This window comes from Embiotoca jacksoni, unplaced genomic scaffold (genome assembly GCF_022577435.1).
Source record: "Embiotoca jacksoni isolate LCO1_2020_lvr unplaced genomic scaffold, fEmbJac1.0.p SCAF_31, whole genome shotgun sequence".
Classification (NCBI taxonomy): Eukaryota; Metazoa; Chordata; class Actinopteri; family Embiotocidae; genus Embiotoca; species Embiotoca jacksoni.
In genome coordinates this window covers 3,933,601-3,956,827 of record NW_027185383.1, presented here as the reverse complement: position 1 = coordinate 3,956,827, position 23,227 = coordinate 3,933,601, and the positions used below count along the sequence as shown (strand labels likewise).

Here is a 23,227-nt window from a genome sequence, read left to right as displayed (position 1 = left end):
GACGTGAGGATACAAGGCTGCAGGGAGAGACGCTCCGACAGGACACTTGTCGAGCAGGAAGAGGGACCGAGTCAAGCTTTTAAAATAGACCTGGAAATTATATCTCATTTTACCACCTCATATTCATGTGAAGTATGTGCTTATCAAATGCCACAAATGATAATGTCTCACAGGAAGAACCTAAAAATACAATAATACAACTTTGTTAATGTCTTAAAAGGAGGTCTCAGTGACCGTGAATAGACAGTTCCTTAACATACCTTTGAGGTACAGTGACTAAAAATAATCACATCCTGTCCCTTGAACAAGTAGAACACGCCTTCATGCTCTCATTCCTTTGAATTGAAGAGGGCCAGTAGTCGTAGTGTCGTAGCAGCGCTATCAAGGCTACAGCTGCCACAGACAATTATATTCACAGCAGAATTTTACAGACTTTGAAACAACATTTAGAGCTTCATGTTGAGATCAATTTTTATATATATATATATATATATATATATATATATATATACACACATGTATTTCTGTAGATATAATAGAACCCAGTTGGCTTAATAAATGGACAGTAACTGAATGAGTGTTGGGGGGAGCTTGGACTGGCAGTAGTGGTAGTTGATACTGTAGGATGACTGAGTAACTAAACAGTTAGAGGACCTGAAGCTGCCCTCTAGTGAGCAGTAACGACTACCTGCTGTCTACTGAACATTTCATATCACATTTACTGTAGAACTTGTGTCAACAGATTCCTTCATAGGAAATATTACTATTGGTCTAGATGATTGCATTGATATTTTTATTTATAAAACAGAATATGACAATATGCATGTTAAAGTCAAGGGACGTATGTTTCTTTAAATATATACCTTGCAATGTTCAGCTCCAATTGAACCTAAAAAATAATTATCAAACCGGTTTTGAAAAGCGAGTTCATTTTGAAATGTAACGAACACAAACCTCACTTCCAGAGAACATTTAAAAACTCCACGCAGCGACAGATTCGATCAGAGCAGCGACACGTCATCTCTCTTTTCCCCTCTCATTTGAATTCTCCGTCCTCTCTCCGATTCTCCTCCACTTCCTGTCGTCCTCCAGTCACAGACAGCCCCGCCCCTCCTCCCCCACCCCCCCCAGAGGACATGGGTGTGTTCGAGGAGCCCGCTCCCCCTCCTCCCCCTCCACCTGTGGACTATGAGGAAGAGGATGCTGCTGTGGTTAACTACAGCGATCCGTATGCTGATGGAGACCCCCTTTGGGCCCCCAAGGTTTATTTAGAGAAAGGTAAGTAGCATGGGAGGATGCAACTTTTATTAAAGAAAGAAAGAAAAAAAGAAAGAAAAAAAAAAAGTCACCATCTTTTCACTTTGCACCTTCAGAATGATAACGTTCCTTCGTTTTGTTCGCCCCAGTTGTGGCCATCTACGACTACGCCAAGGACAAGGAGGACGAGCTGTCCTTCATGGAGGGCGCCATCATCTACATCATCAAGAAGAACGACGACGGCTGGTTCGAAGGCGTCTGCAACGGCGTCACTGGACTCTTCCCTGGAAACTACGTCGAGTCGATCATGCACTATGCTGACTAAAAAAAAGAATTTCAAAAAAATGAAGAAACAAACCCACATAAAGGCACTTCAGCCGAGGTAAACCGTGAAGATGTACAGGTGTGTGCAGTTCATACAGCTCCCGTTTTGAATGAAGTACCATGGTGAGTTTAAAAATGGTTTTCTTTTGAGGGGGTAGGGCCTGAAAAAAACAAAAAAAACAAAAAACAAAACACAAAGCAGGAGGATGCTGAAGCTTTGGACGGCCGTGGTCTGTTCGTTTACACTGAGGACGAAAGGGACGAGATGAAGGCCTTTCTTTCTTCTTTTTTTTCGTTCTTTTTTAACACCAGTGTCAAACTCCCAACTGTGACGACCACATGTTGCTTCACAGGAAATCACACACAGTCTGAATAGTCATCAGCCCTGCGTTTCAATACCTATTCCACCACACCGGTTAGTGTGCCAGAAAAATATTCTGTGTTCCAACACACAGTATGTTAAACACAGTATGTTAAACATACAATGTTTAACATACTGTGTTTAACATAGTATGCCAAAAATACCAGGATGCTACTGAGAAACATCCGGTCATATTTTGCAGTCTGCGGGCCTGAATGCTACTTTGGCTGTTCTGACCAGCATCCCTCTGTACAGAGGAAGATGTGTTACACTGACTGAGCCGCCCGTTGGTGGCGCTAATGCTCCGCCCGCAAAAGGAACGAGAAGAAGAAGAAGAAGAAAAGTTCCAAATCGCACCCTTTTCCTTTTTACTGCAAGTGTCGCGCTACAGACCGTGACCGATATGACCGAGAGGGTCACAGTTCAAGGCGTAGTTTTATGATGAAGTAGCATGTCGCAATTGTATACGTACTACGTGCGACAGTACATACTTTGCAAGAGTAGCTACAGTACGTACGAAAATTTGAAAGAAATAGTTTGCAATTCAGAACGCAGGGTCAAGTATGCCCCCAACACGTAGTATGTTAAATGCAGGATGCCAAAAGTACCAGGATGTCCTACTACATCCGGTCGGGTTTTGCAGTCTGCAGTCTGCAGGCCAGCAGGCTCCCCCGGCTGTTCTGACCCACAATCCTTTGTGCGGCGGAAGATGCGTAGCATCGACTGAGCCGCCGCGACAGTTGGTGACGCTATACTTTTTACTTCAAATGTCACACGGCAGATCGCAACGGATACGACCAAGAGGGTCAAAGTGGACGGCGCATTTTTATGATGAAGTACACATAGTATATGTAACAGTACATGCTTTTAAGGGTAGCTGCAGTACGCACTCAAGGTAAAAAGAAATCGTATTCGTAACGCAGGGATAGTGTGAATCTGTGTATGCAGTAGATCCAGACAGTGACATGTGACTACGGTTTGATTTACCAGATAAGGCCGACGCTCCCACCCCTTTGTTTACACTGTAGACCATCAGACCAACTCCTCCCTCCTCCTTTCTAAAGCATCCGTCAATTAAAACGACCCAGATAGGACGAACCAACATCAACAAGTGCATTAGGACGCGACTGAATGTTCCATGCCGTCGATGTCCAAACCACAAGATGTTTAAGAGGGAGGAAAACCTGGACTTGTGTATATTCACTTTGCTCTGTGTCGGTGGGGACGCTGTTTAAGAAAAAAAAAAGAGGGTGAAGTGAGTGTAGAGAACGGATTACAAAAAAAAAAAAAAAAAGGACAAGTTTCTTCTTTCCGGTGGAGTTTCTTTCTGCTCTCTAACTTGTACATAAAGTGTAACGTGAGACGCTGCCAGTCCAGTACATTTGTCAGTGTGTTTCACAGTGTTTCCATCGGCGTCAGTGGAGGTGGTGCCAAGATTGGATGTTCTTTTTCTTTTTATTTAATTTTACTTGAATATTAATTTTATTCATCACTCACAGTGCCATTTTAACTTTTATCTAGGCAAAGTGGTCATGTATAAGCATTTATTTTTCTATGTTAAGTCACAACTATATCATTTTGATCAGTCACAATATTTGGTGATGCTGTCCAGCCACTGTAGCAGAGCTCCGAGGTGTGCGCTGCTTGGAAATGTGAAGCCGAGGGAGGACTAACTCGTGTGTTTTCATGTTGTTTTTCCGTTGTTATAGCTTGCACTGATTAGTTCTCAGCAACTGTGATGACTTTTGATTTCCGTCTTGGCTTCGATTGAGCTGCCAATCGGAGACGTGTCGACTAACCTTTAGAAACGTGTCCATTCTTTCAATGGTTGCTGGTTCGGTGCTTCACATTGGTGCTCAACAACCACAATCACCAACCCAAACAACCTCAAACACAAGACTGCTCTCCACAGAGATGTAACAAAGGACTTTGATGTCATGGTTTTAATCCGGAAGGTGAACATTGATCGTTTTGATTGTACTCTTCCTCAATCACTTCTGCATCGTAGTGAATGTAGGCGACTCGGCAGTAATGTACTACAGCTAGAATCCGTTGGCCACTTGACGTTTCGCGTCCGGAGTCTGGGCTACACGTGATTGACGCCTGCTAACTGCAGGGAAGGAAATGACTCAATCCTTAGGTCTTGAAAGCAGCTGTTCTGATTTCTACTTCAAAATAAGATGCCTGCTCTTACAAAGCGATTGTCGGTGCAAGTAAAACTCACTGTCAAATACCATTGAAGCCAATGCCTATCTCAGAATATATGTTTGTAACAACTCATAATCATACACACTTCAGACATAATGGGCATTGAACGTGAACTTTTATTTTGAAAGGATCTAGAAGTAACATTTTCAGGTTTCTAGACAGACGAGAAGCGACGGTGACTCATTCATGGACAGTATTCATTCAGCCTCTGTGCATGAAAGTATCTGCTTGACATTGCAGTGAATGATTTGCCGCTACATCCCATTCTTGATTGTATTTTTCCATCATGACGTATTTTCTTTTCTTTTTGTGAGAAGACAACTTTTTCTACCGGATGAATTTCTAGCTTTGCATTCTTCTTATGTCTGAGACTGCTGAGGAAGGTTCGCTAGCAGTTTGTATGTAAAGGGTTTATTTATACTTTTTGTCATAGAGAAATCTTGAGACAACCACTGACGTGCAGAACTTTGTAATGTTTACCACTTAACGTCGAGCATTTCAGGGCATCACAGGTCAAGACGCCTTTCTTCGATGTGAGTTTTCTTATGATCAAATGTGGAAATTAAAAAAAATCAAATAAAACATCTGTAACTTAAATGTTGATGAGAACAGAATCTGATATTTGTCCTCTCCTCTCAGTTTGTACATAGAATGTGTTCACTGAAATTTATGTACAGTCTTTTTTATAATAAACAGCTCATTGAAACAAATGGCAGAACTGTGTTTATGTGCTGATGAAATAGATGGAAATATCTGCAACATACTGGAGAAGTATATTTGTTTGTCCAAAATACAAAATAAATATGATATATTTGTGAAAATGTGCTCTTTTGCATCATTGGGATGCGAGACGACCCCTCCCAGGTGTTCATGTATTACTGAAGCCTTTCATTAGGCTCGCTGACATTAACCCTGACGTACAGGAGGCGCTCGTATGTCTCAAACCTGTACGTGTTCAGGTGGAGGAGGAGGTTTGAAGTTCGGTGGTGGCTCCTGTGGGTCTTCAACATTCGTGGTTTTGGATGCAGATGGACCCGTCTGTGGGCTATTGGATCGGTCTGTAAAGATGATCAAACAACAAGTAAATCCAGATATGCAAAATTTAGGTTTCAAATATTCAGGATTTTAAGCAGGCAAATCCCTATTCTGTATTTTTTTTTTTTTTAATTATTATTATTATTTCCTACAGTCGTATCCTTTGCTGTTGATTTAAAAACAAAACAAAACAAAAAACAGCTGTTCTATTTTACTCATTTATGAATATTAGCATTTATTGACACAGCTTTGGAGATCAGCTATTGGCTGACTCGGTGCTTGAGGATAGGCATCCTTTTCTTATTTTGACACTGCAACTTGTTAATAAAATATATTTGGTACCATATAATTCCTAAAAGCTGAGGTGTGTGCGCACCACTGGCTCCACCTGCTGTTTGCTGTTCGAAACGACATGATTTTTGACACCTTTGACAGGTACACACTGCCTGCTCGTGCTCTGGTGCATGCATCACATGCTTTTGTCACAAAATATTTCATATAATTTTATTACAGACAACAGTTATTACATATACAATGGTAAAAATGTAGTTGTTTATTTAAATTCTAATAATTTAGAAATACAATCCACCTCTTTAGTTATAAAGAGTGACATTATATGAACCTATGGAAATATGGTTTGGGACATACATGGTGTGAAAAGTTTGAGAACCTTTTCTTTTCAAAGTGTTGTAAATACCACCCGTGTTCTGATGTAGATTCACCTTTGTGTGCAGCACAGTGGAGGGTTTGCAGAGTGGATGTTCTCTTCACTGCAGCCTGGTAGTTCTTATAGAGGACACTCCCATACTGAACACACACACACACACACACACACACACACACACACACACACACACACCTCTGTTTAATTCTTTGCCAGTAAAAATGTCTATATATGCAAATCTCACAGTTACCAACAGTGCTGCATCTGACCTTTGCTATTCTGATGGAGTTGACCCAAACCAGCAGTGTGTGTTCGTCATCACAGCACAGGTACTTGATGTAGTCAGACTCTTTCTGGATGCAGGGATGCTGAGAAAAGAGAGAAGACAAAGAGGGTCCTGTTAAAGGGACATTCCACTGATTTAGAATAGCAGCTCAGGAAGCTGAAGGACTTCAGAGATACAGACTAAAAACTGATGTCGCAGAGGTGGAGATATCCTCACTTTTAGTCACAAGTAAGACAAGACTAAAAAAAAAAAAAAAACAAGTCACCACTCTTTCCATAATGCACATTCAGTCTTTTGATAGACCCTGCCTACCTCTTAAATGTTAAAGGTTAAGCTGGACAAAAAACAATGACATCAGCATGGGGTCATTCTCAAACTGGCGAATGTCTTTGAGAGCTTCCCAAGAAACAAGGCTATGTGAATACTATGATTATACAGGCTGGGTGTAGTTGTACCCAAATACAAATGCTGTGACTTGGCACTCAGTTTTTTATATATCTGTAGTACACAAGAAAGCCAGCAGAGGGCAGAACACACCAAGCAGTAACTGTACTGTCGAGCAGGAGTCTTCAACGTTTTTCAGGACAAGGACCCCCAAACTGATAGAGATGGAGCAGGGACCCCCTACTATATGTATTGTATAAAATTGTGTTTTATATTAAACTGGAGGAGTGCAGGAGGCTTTGAGGGACAGGTCCAGGCTTGTCTCGGCTGTGAGTGAACCGGTGTCCAGTTTGAGAGAGCTCCTGTGTGTCGCTGAATGTGCATTTCTGACTGAAAGATAACATCTTCTGCCTCCATTTATCCATTCTCTACAATATGTTGGATTCATGTTAATGTGCATTTAAAAACGTTTAAATTTGTGGGGAAAAAAATTGGGAAAAAATTAAAAATTGTCTAATCAACCAAACATTTCACGGAACCTCTGCAGTACCTCCGCGGACCCCGTAGGGGTCGCGGACCCCCCTGTTGAAGACCTCTGCTGTAGAGCATAATGCATGAATAAAACTAATATAACAAAAAAAAAGAAGAAACAAACAATTACTACTTCACCGCCAGTGTCATTATTTCTTCATTAGAAACAGACAAATACTGTAAGTCCTACAAGTGACTTGTTTCTATGTTCACATTGTCAGTTGTTGTTTCATATACTGACAAAAAAAAAAAAAAATTAGCAAGTTTTTTTTTAGTTGTTTTTTTTTTAAATTGGTCTCACTTCCTCACAACATGACTTGACTCACATTGTAGGAGTCTTTCTCCGACTCTACTCTTGTGAAGTAGGGACAGCTTCATACAATGAGTGTATTCAGTGACATTTAATAATGTCCGGGAAAATCATTATTGATGGCGTGATATCTGAAACACTCTTTTAAAACACAAAAGGTACTTACTACAGGTGACTGCAGCAGAATACGAGTCAAGTTTTCAGCACTGGTGTTGTATCACTAGTTGACAATTAGATCAAATTTTTTTTATCTGCGTGTGAATAAATCTATTTCTAATGGGATCCACTCAATTCTCAGTTCATTTTAGCTCCCAGTTAGTTGTAAGTGAACGTTCAGGGGAACACAACCTGGTCGCCCTCCTAAAAAAATAAAAAAAATAAAAAAAATAAAAAATACAATTCATGGTGAAACCTGCATTATGTAAAAACGAGGCTGAGGAGTTTCTCAGATCCTTTTACTGTAAGGGAACGATGTACACTGCTCAAACAAATAAAGGGAACACTTAAACAACACAATGTAACTCACGTAAGTCAGTCACACTTCTGTGAAATCAACCTGTCCAGTGAGGAAGCAACACTGATTGTGAATCAATTTCACCTGCTGTTGTGCAAATGGAACAGACAACAGGTGGAAATGAGGCAATTATTATAATTCCTATAAAGGAACGGTTCTGCAGGTGGTGACCACAGACCATTTCTCTGTCTTCGTCCTTTCTGGATGATATTTGGTCACTTTTGCATTTTGCCAGTGTCCTCACCACTAGAGGTAGCATGAGGTGTCTACAACCCACAGAAGTTGATCAGGTAGTGCAGCTCATCCAGGATGGCACATCAATGCACGCTGTGGCAAGAAGGTTTGCTGTGTCTGTCAGCAGAGTGTCAAGAGGACGGAGGACATACCGGGAGACAGGCCAGTACACCAGGAGACGTGGAGGGGGCCGTAGGAGGACAACAACCCAGCAGCAGGCCCGCTATCTGCTCCTTTGTGCAAGGAGGAACAGGAGGAGCGCTGCCAGAGCCCTACAAAATGACCTCCAGCAGGCCACTAATGTGCATGTTTCTGCTCAAACTGTCAGAAACAGACTCCATGAGGGTGGTACGAGGGCCCGACATCCACAAGTGGGACCTGTGCTTACAGCCCAACACCGTGCAGGGCGATCGGCATTTGCCAGAGAACACCAAGCTTGGCAGCTTCTCCGTCGGCGCCCTGTGATCTTCATGGATGAAAGCAGGTTCACACTGAGCACATGTGACAGACGTGACGGAGTCTGGAGACGCCGTGGAGAACGTTCTGCTGCCTGCAACATCCTCCAGCAGGACCGGTTTGGCGGTGGGTCAGCGACGGTCTGGGGAGGCATTTCTTTAGAGGGCCACACAGCCCTCCGTGTGCTAGCCAGAGGTACCCTGACTGCCATTAGGTCCCGGGATGAGATCCTCAGACCTCATTGAAGACCATATGCTGGTGCAGTGGGCCCTGGGTTCCTTCTGATGCGTGACAATGCTCGGCCTCATGTGGCTGGAGTGTGTCAGCAGTTCCTGCATGATGAAGGCATCGATGCTACGGACCGGCCCGCCCGTTCCCCAGACCTGAATCCAATCCAGCACATCTGGGACATCGTGTCTCGTTCCGTCCACCGACGTCACGTCCACCACAGTCTGTCCAGGAGTTGACTGATGCTTTGATCCAGGTCTGGGGGGAGATCCCTCAGGAGAACATCCGTGGTCTCATCAGGAGCATGCCCAGGCGTTGTAAGGAGTGATACAGACACGTGGAGGCCACACACACAACTGAGACTCATTTTAACTTGTCTTGAGGAATTTCCACAGAAGTTGGATCAGCCTGTGATCTGATTTTTCCACTTTTATTTTGAGTATGATTCTGAATCCAGACCTCCATGGAATAATGATTTTGATTTCCATTGATCATTCTTATGTTATTTTGTTCTCAACACATTCCACTTTGTAATGAATGAAGATTTTCAACTGGAATATTTCATTCATTGAGATCTAGGATGTGTTGTTTAAGTGTTCCCTTTATTTTATTGAGCAGTGTATATTCAGTGTGGCATTCACTGAAAGTACAACACCGTGACAACAAAATTATTGCTGAACTGTAGATCAGTTAAAAAGACTTAAATGTTAGTAAAAACCCAGCGTTAATCTCTGATATTCCCTTAGGAAACTTAAAATATAATAAGAATTATGAACAGTTTGGCTGTTTGAGTTCAGTGAGTGCAACTACACGGTTGGAGCTCCGATCAAACGCTGAACCATTTAGTGAAGGAATCTTTTGAACAAATCTTTTTAAGAAACCGATTAATGGCATGCAGGACAGTGAAAAGAGCTGCCTGTCATATCACTATACAGAGCACCACCCAATGTTGCAGCGGCACCTCCACTTTACATTTTGTCACACTCTATTCAGACCTGAAATAAAATGTGTGATAAAGCCTTTGCCCCAGTCCACTGACTTCTACTCTATTCTTATTTCTTCCCACACCTCCTCCTTCTTCCATTTTTTTCTCTAAGAAGTCTAAAGTCTGTTTTTAAACAGATTTATTTCAACATGTGAACCAAAACAAACTTGTCAGTGATTCATTCAAGTTTCTGCGATCACAAACCTTTACTAACTAAGATGAACCTTCTAAAAGCCTCTAGTTTCCTAACCATGTCGTGATTCTTAGCTTTTACCTGTTTTCACTGAATAGCTGGTGTGTATATTAATGAAATGCGCTGCTGTGTCGTCTCCTCAGAGCATCACTGGGTCAGAGTTTCTACATCTTGCAGAGGTTTGGGTGCAGACCAAAACAATACACGTGTCTGAAGGGTATCTGAAAGTGCACTAGATGCTTTAAAAATGCCAATTTATATGGAAAAAACATATTGTATGCCTGAATGGGACATGGTTTGATTCTTGAAAAACATTTCTTGAAAAACTCGTCCCTCCCCAAATGAGTGCATTATTGCATTATTTATTTTTTCTAATGATACAGCTGCTAATTTTGTAATTAGCAGATGTATTAGATGTAAAGACGTATTAGCCTTAATAGCCTACAAATGGAAAAAAGAAGAAATATGTTATATAATGCGCTCTTTACTACCGTCACCTCCACAGACTTATAGTGATTAAAGTTGCCGAGCTGACCTTCAGCATGAAGCAGAAGTTGGTTGGAGCTCTGTATTTCTGTTTGTAGTTGTCGGTGGTGTAGATGTTGACTTTCTCAAAATGAACGAAGCTGACGAGATCACTGGAAGACTGGAACAGAGACAAACAGGATATGAGCCTCTTGACGGATGGAAATGTGGAACATATGCGCTGCTGAATATCTGTAGCGACTAACCTCAGTTTTTGTGTGTACAATAGATATAATAAGTCTCAGGTTAAACTGCGGACATGTTTACAGCAGAGCTCTGACAGGAATATTTCATTTCTGAGGACCACAAACAATCCAGAACAGTTTTACAGTGTTATTTTAGACAGCATGAATTAATAAGATTATTATCTCAATCTCATTGTATGGCGGGTTTTAAAACTGATAAAAAGGAAAACAATTCCAAGCACGGCCATTTGTCTGTATTGAATTTTCAAAATAAAGCTTCAAGCTCCATTTGAGAGGAAACATTTAGTTTTTCTCTCAGACATCCCTTCCATTTTTGTTTTAAAGCAGAAACACGTCATCCTCGCACTCTAAACCATACAGGCAAAGATGTCATTGTTTCGGGGAAACTACAGTATGACTTCCTGGAAGTGGAGCTGACCACCACAAGATGACTTGTTTTGGTTTCTTCCTTTTTTTTTTCTTCCTGTTTGAAGTTTCCTGCTCATTTGATTTGACACGTTCCTCCATTTTATCCTCCAACTCTGCCTGTTTGATAACTTCAGTATGTCTTCTTCATATGACATTAGCTTTTGCATCTTTGTTGGTCTTGTTGCAATAGTTAAAACTCAGTCTATTTCAGACTGGGTTTTTTTGTCCGTTTTATCCACGTGCCCTTGGCCTCGCATGATTCCTGCAGCAATCTCATGTTTGCAATTTGCACATCTGCCTCGCACAGTCTCCCCTACATCTATTTCTTGGTCTTGGTTGAGTTTTTGAAGATGCTCTTCATGGGTGGTGTGTTTCTAGTCTGTCTCTGTGACCAAATGACATGTTTCTCTTTAACAGCGCCAGCGAGGCTGTGATTCACACTGTCCATCTTCATTTCTCCAGTTCTTTCTCTTGTCTTTCCGCCTCTGCTACGCTTGACTGCTCAGATGCAAGTCATCATTGACTTCACAGAGACTGAATTGTCTCGGCTCGTCGTCCAACGAGTGCTACCATACTTATCTGATGCAGGGTTTTTTTTTTTTCTTAACTAGACAGTTGTTATTGGCTGCATGAAAAGCCTGTCACCAGTTGCTAACAGTTCTGATGCACAGATGCATTTTTTAAAAGCAATAACGGCGCTTTCATGTCTGTCCATTCAATATGTAGCTGGACTCAAGAGGAGGTTAGCCTAGTTTAACGTGAAGGCGGTAGATATACTTGCTATTAAGCATGTGTTCGCATGGCCATATAGTGGCTGCTTTGTATAGTGGCTCCTGTGTAGATTTGGAGCGTTAGTTGTGAACGCCTTCAGAATTAACTTAATGCATCCACAAGATGGATCCTCCATCCACCTGTTAGAGCAGCAACACATTGTATCAACAGTGCAGCATAAACATGCTCAACCTGCTTCGGTTTTTCATACCTTTGTTTTCCCTTTGGGTACAAAGTAGATGCCCGAGGCCCTGAGCACAAAGTAGCGAGGTTTCCACCCCTTCTTGCCGTCTTCTTTAAGGTACAGCGTACCCTCGAGGTCGGGAACAATCACAGTAGAACCCCCGAAATGCTCCTGCAGCGTCAGAGGAGAAAGATGACGTGCTAAAATTAAACTGAGACAGGCTCGAGCCCTTTAACCTATAAAAGACTTTAACCCCACAGTGATGGCACAGGCAAAATGTGAGCGTGCTGCTGTAACTGACCTTGATCAGGAGCTGTTTGGTATCCTCGTTGATCCCACTCAAACATGCCTTCTTCTTTTTCCACATGTAAAACAGCTTCACAGTGAGAAAAGGATAATTAATTTTACTAACTGATCACTAATGCATGTGATCAAACTTTAGCACGAAGAAGAAGCCGGTACTCACCTGAGGGTCTGTGAACATCACATACTTCTGGGGTCGTGACACAAAATAGATTTTGTTTTCACTGTGGCGAGTCCAAGTAGACAGTGGCTCCACTAAATATTCATGATCCTCAAAGATTCGCTCTGAAATGATGGGAAACAAAGCAAATGGCAAGAAACTCCCTGAAAACCTTTAAAAGTGTGCGTCGATCTTCAGTCCTGAAACGTGTGCAACCGGGTCTCCTGCAAGTGTTTTTTGAATATACTGTATCTGTATCATGTTTGTTAGAGTCATCTCACCAGTCTGCAGGTCCGGGTTGGTCTCACACATGCTCCAGCCGAGGCCTTGGTCACAGTGCGTCTTCTCAAACAGCTGGTCCAGAAGCTCTCGGACCGTCTGTCTCTCATCCACCATCAGAGTCTTGGAGCTGCTGTCGCTCATCAGCACCTTCACTATCAACTAGGAGGAGCAGCACACTCAGTTACTTTCATTGCGTTACTGCTCAGTGAAGAAAGACACACGCGAACCTGCGGACTTTACCTTCCTCACTTTGGCTTCTCTCAGCTTCTCTAGAGCCAGTTTGATTTTGTCTGCCTTTGTCTGGGGTTCACTCTGGGCACATGACATAAAGAAGGATCAATACGTTTGTTTATTTTTACAAATTACAACTTTATGATTTGTAGTAGATTTGCATCACCCTGGATGATTTGGCGGTGTTCGGTAGTGAAGGAAGGGCAGCTGCTGGCTCAGATTGCCGAGTCATGGTAGCTGGTGCGGTTCGATTATCTGTCAGGCTGCTGTTCTGTTCATGAGTGAAGAGTTCTTGCGGGTTTAACTTTGATCCCAGGTCGGCCACCAGAGCATCCAGGTCTTGGTCCTCCAGCTCATTAAGAGACTCTGCAGGGACGTACAGGGAGTTGGAAGAAAGCTTGTAAAGATCACCGGTTCGATCCCTGAACTGGCAGAATGAAGCAGCAGCATTATCGAGTCTAGTGCCATTGAGCAAGGCCGTCCACTAACTGCTGTAGTGAAGCTCATCAAGCAGATCAAACGGTGGTTGTTCTGGACTGCTGTCAGTGAAACTTCTTTAGGAAATAAAGGCTAAAATGATGTTCACGCTGTTATTGCAAAGACACAGCTGACAGAAGATGTTCAGGTGTTAACGGACCCATGTTGGAGATCCTCAGAATCGTATGAAGTCACAATTTTTAATTTCACATCTTATAAAGTTATCATTCATCTAATATTTTCATGAAGTCAGATCCACTTTTGTGACAATTTATTTAACTTCACGCTGTTAATACCCATCATTTTAATTTTCAGAGCTGTAAGTCTGTTATTTCCATAAGGTATGCAAATTGTCTACTTAAGCATGAGGCACTGACAGGAAACAGTAACAGTAACCTTTCTGTTTACTTTCTACTCTCCTAACACAACATCAGAGCTGTATTAATTTACCAATTTATGTCGCCAAATCGACCAACACTGAAATGTTATGGATTCTAACTTTAATGTTTTCTAAATAACCACATCATCTATTTACTTGGGATATTTATTTTGATATCCAATCAAACTAAATCAAATGTTTCAAGTCAGAAGGCTTTCTGGAGAACTTCAATCCAAATCATATTCAGTTAACTGATCGCTGGACATTTACTCAACTTGTTATTTAAAATGCTGTTACTGCTAAGTACTCACTGTTAGTTCAACTTAGTTTAACACTATAAATGGTGAGAAACAGCTTGGCTCCGAGTCATTATGCTAAAGTGAGCAAACTGTATAAAAGGGGGTCAGGGGTCAATCTCTTCCTCTCACTTTCAGAAAGCAAATAAGTATTTTTCCCACAATGTTCTTCAACACAACTTGAGTTCATGTTAGCTCTCCCAATTTTGTTGAAGCAAAAGGCATGCTTGTTTTGTTGTTACAGCTTAATTCTGTTTAAAAAAAACAAAAAAAAACGTTTATTTATTCAAATAATAATTTAATTTAACGACCTCTTAACAAAATCCCTAATTATGCCAAAGAATGTAGCATTTTTTCACTATTTTCTGGCACTAACATCAGCATATCTTTCTGTTCCCAAACTGATAACCTCCACTTGGTTTCCAGAGGTCACTGTGACCTTCTGGCACAAGAAAAAACAGCCACCTCCCCATCTTTTAACAAAAACCTTATCTCTTAAAACCCTGCTTCATATCTCCCCCGTCCCATATCCTCCTGCTTCACAGTAACTTTCAGGGGAGAGTGACTCTTGGCCGTTTACCATCGCTTCATCTTAATTTGGCTGAAGGTAGCACTCACCGTTCAGGTCTGTGAAACCGAAGGAGAACCTGTTCTCCGTGTGTGAGGCGCAATCCACTTCTGCAGGGTCGGCTGCAGACATGAGACTCTGCAGGGAGGCAGCGAGGAGGGATCATTACATCATCATCACTGCCTTTCCCTCCATAAATACCAAATGTTTATTGATACAAATCAAATATTATCACATTTAAAATACATTTCACACAGCGGTCATGCTTCTGACAGAAGCTACAGTCTGCAGTTCAAGACTTGTAATCAAAGTGAACATGTGATGGTGAACTGTTCTGAATGTGTTTCTCGGAGACTTTGTTTCCCTGCACTTCATCATGCTCCGTTTTCAAGCTGTACCAGGAATAGAGAACACGTTGCACTCATCATATGCACGGGCAATAAATCACAAGTCACTTCATTAAGAGAAAAGGGATTCATGTTGATGTGATGTTGGCGCGTCACATGTTGAACTTCTGACCAAAGGAAAGAGATCGAACTTTTCTACAAATTAAAACATCTCTGTTGAATTAAAGCATTTGTATGCCCTCAAGAAATGGAGCTAAACTGCAGCATTTTAATTGTTAACATAAGGATCCACAGGCTCAATCCTTTTCTGTAAACAAGCTGATCAGACTGAAACCTGCACATGAAATGATTCCTACACTGTTCAACCCTGATAACTGAACACGAGAACATACGACACCTCAGACCTCCTTTAGGCTGGTGTTTGCGTTTCTTGTGGCTCCGAGGCAGTAAAGCACAGAGAATGGACCCAATCAGGACAATAAGTGGAACGATTTAAATCCCTTTGTTTCTCCGACTCTGCCAGGATTAATGCTGCAATCAAAATGCTTTTCTTGCAAGCTGTGGTCGTAGTCTGTGGAGTGCTGTTTGTCACTGATGATTCTCCAAGGAGGCTGCCTGCCAAAGTGACATGGAGAGATTTTCCGCAACGTCTGATGTAATACTGAACATAGATTTAGCTACAGAGATTGGGGGGGAAATGGACGACAATGAGCGAGGCCTCAGGCAGAGTTTGCATCAGCCATGAGTGTGTAATGTTTTTCTTGGTGAGCCGCGGTGATGTGATGAGCAGCTTATGTGTGCTTAAGGGAGTCTGCAGCAACTACCCACGGTTCATTCCAGACGCGATGACCTCATATCTCGGAGTCGTCTCAGTTTCTCTGTGATGCTCGGTTTTTAAACAAAAGGCTGCCCGGTGTAATCAGATAATGTGCTGACTTGGGAAGAAAACACCGAGTGATTCGTCTGATTCACTTCTTGTAACCTGCTCCTACTTCAAAAGAGCTGATGGAGACGTTGAGCGCAGAGAGACTCGACTCATCTGGTCATGTTTGGAGAAGGAATGTGACCCTTCTGATTTGTTGTCCAGTGTATTTTTAGCCATGGTAGCGATGTGGCTCTTTGGTTAGATCTATGTTGGGTACCATGTTGGTCCAAATGGAAATACCTGAAAAACGTTCAGATAGATTTCTCTGACATTTTGTACAGACGTTCATGTTTCTCTAGACTTCTCCTCGACCTAATGTGACCAGGAGTCCTGTAGGACTGCACAGCCTTTTTCCCCCCGGAGTCCTACGTCCCAAATATTGAGACTAGGTCCCACATTTTGATTGGCTCTAGTTTTTAAGAGTGAACACTTTCTAAAATGTGGCTCTTGTCCAGAGGCAGTGAAGAAAGCAGGGAAGACAACTATAAAGGTCAGCAGACTGTGTCATTAAGCTGCCACCACATACGCCACATCAAAGATTTTGACTTCGTCTCAGCATTAGTATGTCCCACATTGTCCCACACAAACTTACTCTTTACAACACATTTGGCCTGTTAGGATCTGGGCATCCTACCTCTACTGTCACCACGGGGCTCTCAGGATAGCATGATTCCTGCTACACGTTGATATTGGCCTTGTTAGCATGTTTACTATGTGGACTCTTTGCCTTGTTTTAAAAAAAAAAAACACAAAAAAAAACCTGAACTCACCTCTGAGAGATTGTCGATCTCACCGAGCAGGTGACTGAACATGGCATCGATGTCGTCCATCTGTGAGTAGAACAATAAATTTAGGTTTTAGTAGCAGTACAAGAATAAAGAAAGTGCATATAGTTTATAGGAACAACAAGGTAGGAAGCATCATGAAGTGAAAACTAAACATTTCAGTTCAGTTTAAATTGAGTTTCATATGCTTGCTCTGTCTATAACACAGCACGTAGAAACACTGAGAACAAATGACATTCTTGTGGTATGGGCATACAAACAGTGTGTGCACACTCGCATCTACACAGTTTGGATGTGAGCTGCAAACACATATACAAGATGCAAAGCTTGTGCTTCATCATTCGCTCACGGTTTCTAAATATATTCAAGGTCAGCTCTGCAGCATCATTGCTGAGACCATACACAGTGACAAAGCAGCAGTGTGGCAGGTTCAAATGGTTTCTGTTTTGCTCTGACTGTAAGTTGTCTTTAATCGCCATCCAGGAAACCTTCGGGTTCAATAAACTGTGGATTCAAGTAGTGGAAACTGCTTTTCTGGACACAATTTAAGACCTCCTCTGCGATTCTGTTTTTGGGTCCACATTCCATTTTAGTAAGCACGTAAAGTTTATTTGATACAGCACATTTGACAGACCAAAGTGCTTCACAACAAAAATAAAACCAACAACAAAAATAAACATCAGACCATTAAAATACAAGCACCAGACAACATGAGGCGAAACACAGGCAAGTTTGAACGAATGTGTCTCAAGCTGCTTTCAGAGCCTCAAAGGCACAATCACCTTTAGTTCTCAGAAACCTAGTATCAAAGTGGAAACAGAAAACACCCGTCCACTACAGCCAAGCATGAGCTAGCCACTTTTTGGGCCGTCCAGACGTGAAAGTTACATATTTTACTGAAGTGGACGAAAAAAAAAACTACCTCATGCTTTGAGGCAAGTGATTTACAGGAAAATGAAACGTTTTGCAAAAACACACGGTTGAGGTTGGGAAACAAAAAAACGACTCCAAAAAAATGTTTGTCACCTCCTGAATTTGAATCTCATCATCCATCATGACCGTTTGTAACGGTCTATTACACACTTTGACATGATACTGGTTTGTTCTCAGATGAGTGTGAGGAACAACCAGTGAGCCCTGGTCAGAAGCAGGTCAGTGATTTAGTCTGGGACATGACCATACAGTGCTCTATGGGTTAAAAACAAGAACTTCAAAATGGTTCCTCAACCTGATTTGCAACCAAAAAAGGGAAGAGAAAAATAGGTGTGACGCAAGTCATCTTGCTGGACCTGCTGCAGAACTTTGCAGCAGCATTTTGGACCAATTGTGGGCAGTCCAGAGGTGGCTCACTGAGGCAGGGAAGAGGAGCTGGGATGATGTGAAAGCAAGATTCATTTCCAGTTCCGGTTTTGACTTGAGCTTTATATCCATATTGTTTTACCAGGTAAAAACAAATTCACTGGAGCTGCAAATTTAAGAGCTGAATCGCTGATAATTCTTTTGCTTTGCTGACAGACACCATGAGAGGGGATGGCAACTAGCTTCCCCTGAAATCATGTCAGTGCTCACCAACTTTATATCAAAGATTAGTTCATCACTATTATTTCCGACCCTCTGTGGGTGTCATGAACATAACTCGCTCAATAATCTCAAGAAAAGAAGGAGAGCTGGAGTTGAAGCGCATCATATTCTGTGCACTTAACAATCGATCGTTCCTGCAAAGAGGCTTCACTGAGATCAAAGATTTTCATCGGGCTAAATGTTGTGAAACTCGCCGTCTGGCTTTTTCCATATGGAGGCAGCTTTAGGATCAAAAATGCATCTTGCATGTGGACTGGCTTAAAGAGAAGCATGAACTCGCTGCTTCTTGCCAACTCTGATGCAGGACCGCTGCTATGCATAGTTATCAATGACAATAGATAATAATATATATTGTAAAGCCACAGCAGCACATATAGAAACCAGAAACAGAGCATGGAAACACAGGAAACCACACATGGTGGTAAGGTTTGCACACAGAATTTATTTTAAACCCTTTCATGTATCGAAGTCACAACAGTGGAAAGCTATTCAAATGTTGTTTTCTTGTATATACAAGCCTCGTATGGGATGATGCAGTAGCGTTCACTGTAGAGGCTGATGTGCAACTATGCCATCAAAACCCATGCATACACAAGAAAACAACATTTGAATAGCTGTCCACTGTAGTGACCTCTATACATGAAAGGGTTAATAACTTGTCACTTGCTTCTTGCATGTGTTATTTATGAATCCTGAGTTCAGCATACCACCAACTATTTCTGTACATTTACAATAAAATGACATGTACTTGTATGGTTTCACTATATTTATATTAAGTACAGACAAGTTTCACATCTGTTGTCATTATGTTTTACTTTAATCTCTGTAGTATAGTTACATAGTTATAGTTACATATAGTTATATAGCGGGGCACTCAGGTTTATGACGTGTCATTCTTTTCTGCATCTCATTAAGTTTTGCTGTTCACGTATTTTACTCGGTGGATGCCGAGAGAAGCTCTGACCCTGACCCTAACAAAATCTTATTCAAGCAGTCAGTTGTGTGTTTAGGTCTGTGAACGCAAACCTAACTTCCTGTTTGCTTGTTTATATACATCAAGTCATTTGTTTTTTTTACACTTGGGACCAGTGAAAAATCAGTTATAAACACAACACTGATGTTTCATCACCTTTTTTGGGTTGATGTGGCAGTCGTGTTTATAAGCTGATGCTGATTTACACATCCAGCGGGCATGAGCGTCTGAAAAGTATGCGTTTATTTAGCTGCTAAAATGCTCCATGTGTTCACCAGATCGCTGTAAAGTAGTAGTACAGCGGGTTTATCAGAGCCATGAAAATGTCAGACGTGATCTAAAACATTGACGCTGTGACCGTCGACCAAAACGGTTCGCTAAAAGAACAAATAATTATCACAACTTTGCAACCTGCCCAAGCAAAAAATATTTGGACACTCGGAGCCTTTACGGCAACAGCAGCTTAAAGTGCAACTTGCCTATTTACTCATCCGGCAGAGAGCGGCCCTGTTCTCACCAGGCATTACGACGTGTCTGAGCCCATCCCAGGTGGGCAAGGGATAAAGGTGCGTTCAAGTTCAATACTTTCAACTCGCGTCCTATCACGTCACCCGGCGCAAATTCGGGAACATTCGCGTCTTTCCATTGACTTCAGTATGTAATCACGCCACAGCAATAATTCACTTCACGTTTGGTCTGAACACATAAGAATGTGTCTCCATGCGTGTCTCCGGTGACCGATTGCGATCTCACTTGCCTGTTCTATATATAATTTCTCTCTGCAAAAGCCAAATGCATTCTTTTTAATCTGCGTGAGGCAGCTGTGCACTTCCTGTGTCCAGTCTGCTGGAAATTAAAAGATGATGAAATCAGAACAGTTGTTTTCTTTTAGAGGACATAAATGCTGTGCCTGCATACCCTTGAGGTCTCTTGTTAAGTTATGAGAGGGAAGCTTCTTCTTGTTTTCCACCACTGGCCAGCAAATTAGTACGTACTTCCTCTTGTTTGTTGAGTGACCCCTGAAACTTTGAAATTACAGGTGTGAACAGGGCTGTGAATGAAACATTAGCATTCCTTTGGACCTTTATGTCTTGCCACTTGATGAGTGCTCAGTCCAATATTTACACTCTTTTCAGCTCCATTTTGATCTCCTCTGACTCCACAGGGAAATAAATGTCTTTTTAGCTGCGTTATACTCCATTTTCTCAACAAGTTGGTCCCCAACTGTGTCTGGTCAGTTCTTTAGTAGTAGGAAGCTGCCTGCTGTGGCTGAAAACGATAAGCACAGTGAGAGTGAACTAAAACAGTAAAGTTGCAGGCTAAAAGACTCAAAACTACTTAATTAAACTGAAGAGACCTGTTGTTGGGAGTTGAGTCTTTTTTCCATTTGATTTCCAATATTAAGTATTGGCTCTTTAATGTGTTTTTATCCATTTTATTTAATACTTACGAGACAATTTCTGAGTGAAGGCTGCTTTCATCTTTTCTTTGTGCTTTTTTTTTTTTTAACCAGAGTTGGATCGCACTGTAACATACCTGGATATTATCAGAGTGAATAAATATCTCAGACGTGAAAGCCGGTGTGAGTCTAGATATGTGAAGAGCACAGCAGACATCTGTTTGGCTGTTTGACTTTACACTTAAATATTTTTTTTTACATTAAAGCTGCAGCTAAAGGTATATAAAGAGTATCAACTGTCATGTTTACAGGAACTTTTTTCAATTTATTTTTGCCTGTCTTCAATGCTCTTTGAATCACTTGCTCATCTTCATGCACAGATATAAAACACACATATGGTCTAATGTGCATATACACGAACAGAGACATACACAGTTCTGCCTGCGCTGCTCAAACTCATTCAGTGTTTATGCTGAACAGTAAACAGACGATTAAAGTGTAATGAGGTAAAAGGGGAAGAGGGCGGCTGTGGTATTTATTTTTTCCCCATATGAAAGTGGCCTTTTTGGATAGTTTGAGTGAATTTCACCTTTGTGGCCTCTTGGGACGTCTGCCTGCCTCACACATGTGAAACGTTTGTCTCTTTTTGTGACACGTTCATTTACTGTAGATGTATTTATATATTAATTACAGCCATACCATGTTTGCAGTTTGCTCATCAAAGCGTGCATTACAAAACCACAGTTGTTTATGAATTCCACACTCTCATCAGGCATGTCAGCGCGTTGCTGCCGACTCCCACTGTGGTCTCACAAATCAGCAAAACCAAGAGCCGAGAGACAGGCAGGCAAACGGGCCGACGAGCCAGTGCCCGAGTACATAAAGCAATTTATTGAGACTTATATGCATCAAGGGAATCACATTGCATTGCCTGCTTACAGTAAACAGACATGTTTTCTCTCCTCTTGTGGTTGAGAGCTTCTTGCTGTTTTCTAATTAGTTGCACAACCATCCACTGGCTGCTGAGACGACATGTGTTTGTCTTAAACAAACCTGATGTGACTCTTCAAGTATTTAACTCTTAGAAAGCACTGAGAGAAGAGAGGAAGATGTATAGGTGCACGACTGTGAGAAAATTGTAGGTGCTTTAGATGCTCAGATTTTTATTCATCATGCAGTCCTAAAGTTGTCGTGCGGAGTGACAACGAGCCCAAATACACAGCCAGAGTCACAAAGAACTATCTTCAGCGGCGGCATCGGCATCATCATCATCATCATCATCATGTGGCAAATTCTCAAACACTGATTTCATTTAGCTTTTTTGAACTTTATACTTTTGAAAGCATCCTCACTTTACTGTAAGTGCATGTCTAAATTTCTGCACATTGCTACATATAGCATATTTGAAAAATAGTTCCTGATTTGACAGAAGCCCATTTGTAATCTATTGATTTATTCTGCAGTTCCAATCCAGTAAAAGTAAACCCTCTTTGTCTTTTGAAGTGTTCTTACCTTGTCTGTCTCTTTCACACGTGGGAGCACCACAGACTGCGTATGAATTCTGAAACCCTCACAGGTCAGTCTATAAAGTAACTACTTCTACGTGTGACTTTGCAGATATTATCTGCATTTCCTGTGAAATCAGGAAGTAGATCTAACTTCTGTGTGAAGCGGAGTGAGGTTAGCTTTTCTCATCGTGCTGCTCTGCTTACAGAAAGACTGACATACAGTTTGTCTCTTCTCTACATGTCCCACAGCCATGTTGGAGCCACACAGGTGTTCCCACTTTGTCTAATTAGAACTCTCCTCAGGAGTTTGTGGGCATGTGCAGGTCCTAGCGGATTGATATCTCCTGTTGTTCTGCTCTGTGTGTCTGTTAGGGTGAGATATATCACACCGTTGAGGATTTTAACCCTCCCGTTGTCCTCGGGTCAAAACGACCCGCAGCTGTGTTCAACCAAGTTCTATTTTATGTTTTATATTTTTGGGGATCATTGGTGACAAGGAGGCTGTCAGGGTTTCTTTAAAAAAAAAAAAAACTCACAACCTCCTATAAAAATAAATAAAATAAAATAAAATAGAACTTGGTTGAACACAGCTGCAGGTCATTTTGACCCGAGGACAACAGGAGGGTTAAGTGTATGGGGCTGTGCCACATCAGCAACCTTCCAGTATAGCTGCACCCAACAAGGCAGTGTCTTTACACGTTTGTTTAAAACATCGAGCAGACAGCTGCAGCAAATTCAAAAGATCTGCTAAGGACTCACTTTAAACTTCTGGTTTTCAAAACACTGAATATTTTAGAGCAAAAATACATTTCTGATCTGCTTTCCAGACCTCTCAGATCATCTGGGACAAGTTTAACTAATTTTTGTTTTCTATTTTGTTACTTTTGTTATTATGTTTGAATCCTTTTTATACTAGATTTTTCATTTAGTGTTTTGTATCTTGTTGAAT

At 41.6% G+C, this 23,227-nt stretch overlaps 2 protein-coding genes across 5 annotated transcripts in view; one reads left to right on the top strand and one right to left on the bottom strand.

Moving 5' to 3' along the window:
• LOC138207368 (abl interactor 1-like) overlaps positions 1 to 4,860 on the top strand; it is a 30,385-nt gene extending 25,525 nt beyond the window's left edge. For all 4 annotated transcript variants that reach the window (XM_069164540.1, XM_069164542.1, XM_069164539.1 and 1 more), the window contains 2 exons: positions 1,093 to 1,278; positions 1,407 to 4,860. In XM_069164540.1, coding sequence (XP_069020641.1) covers positions 1,093 to 1,278; positions 1,407 to 1,582 — 362 coding nt within the window. In that variant the 3' untranslated portion in view covers positions 1,583 to 4,860. The remainder of the gene's footprint in view (positions 1 to 1,092; positions 1,279 to 1,406) is intronic.
• Positions 4,861 to 4,930: 70 nt separating this feature from the next.
• LOC138207369 (amyloid beta A4 precursor protein-binding family B member 1-interacting protein-like) lies at positions 4,931 to 22,334 on the bottom strand. Its single transcript, XM_069164543.1, has 13 exons — positions 22,283 to 22,334; positions 16,803 to 16,862; positions 14,811 to 14,898; positions 13,207 to 13,406; positions 13,050 to 13,121; positions 12,809 to 12,968; positions 12,531 to 12,652; positions 12,366 to 12,440; positions 12,092 to 12,235; positions 10,506 to 10,616; positions 6,119 to 6,217; positions 5,908 to 5,992; positions 4,931 to 5,208 (listed from the first exon to the last, which is right to left on the bottom strand). Exons 2-13 carry the CDS (start codon positions 16,860 to 16,862, stop codon positions 5,090 to 5,092), a joined length of 1,335 nt encoding a protein of 444 aa, XP_069020644.1. The 5' UTR covers positions 22,283 to 22,334; the 3' UTR covers positions 4,931 to 5,089.
• Positions 22,335 to 23,227: the final 893 nt, after the last annotated feature.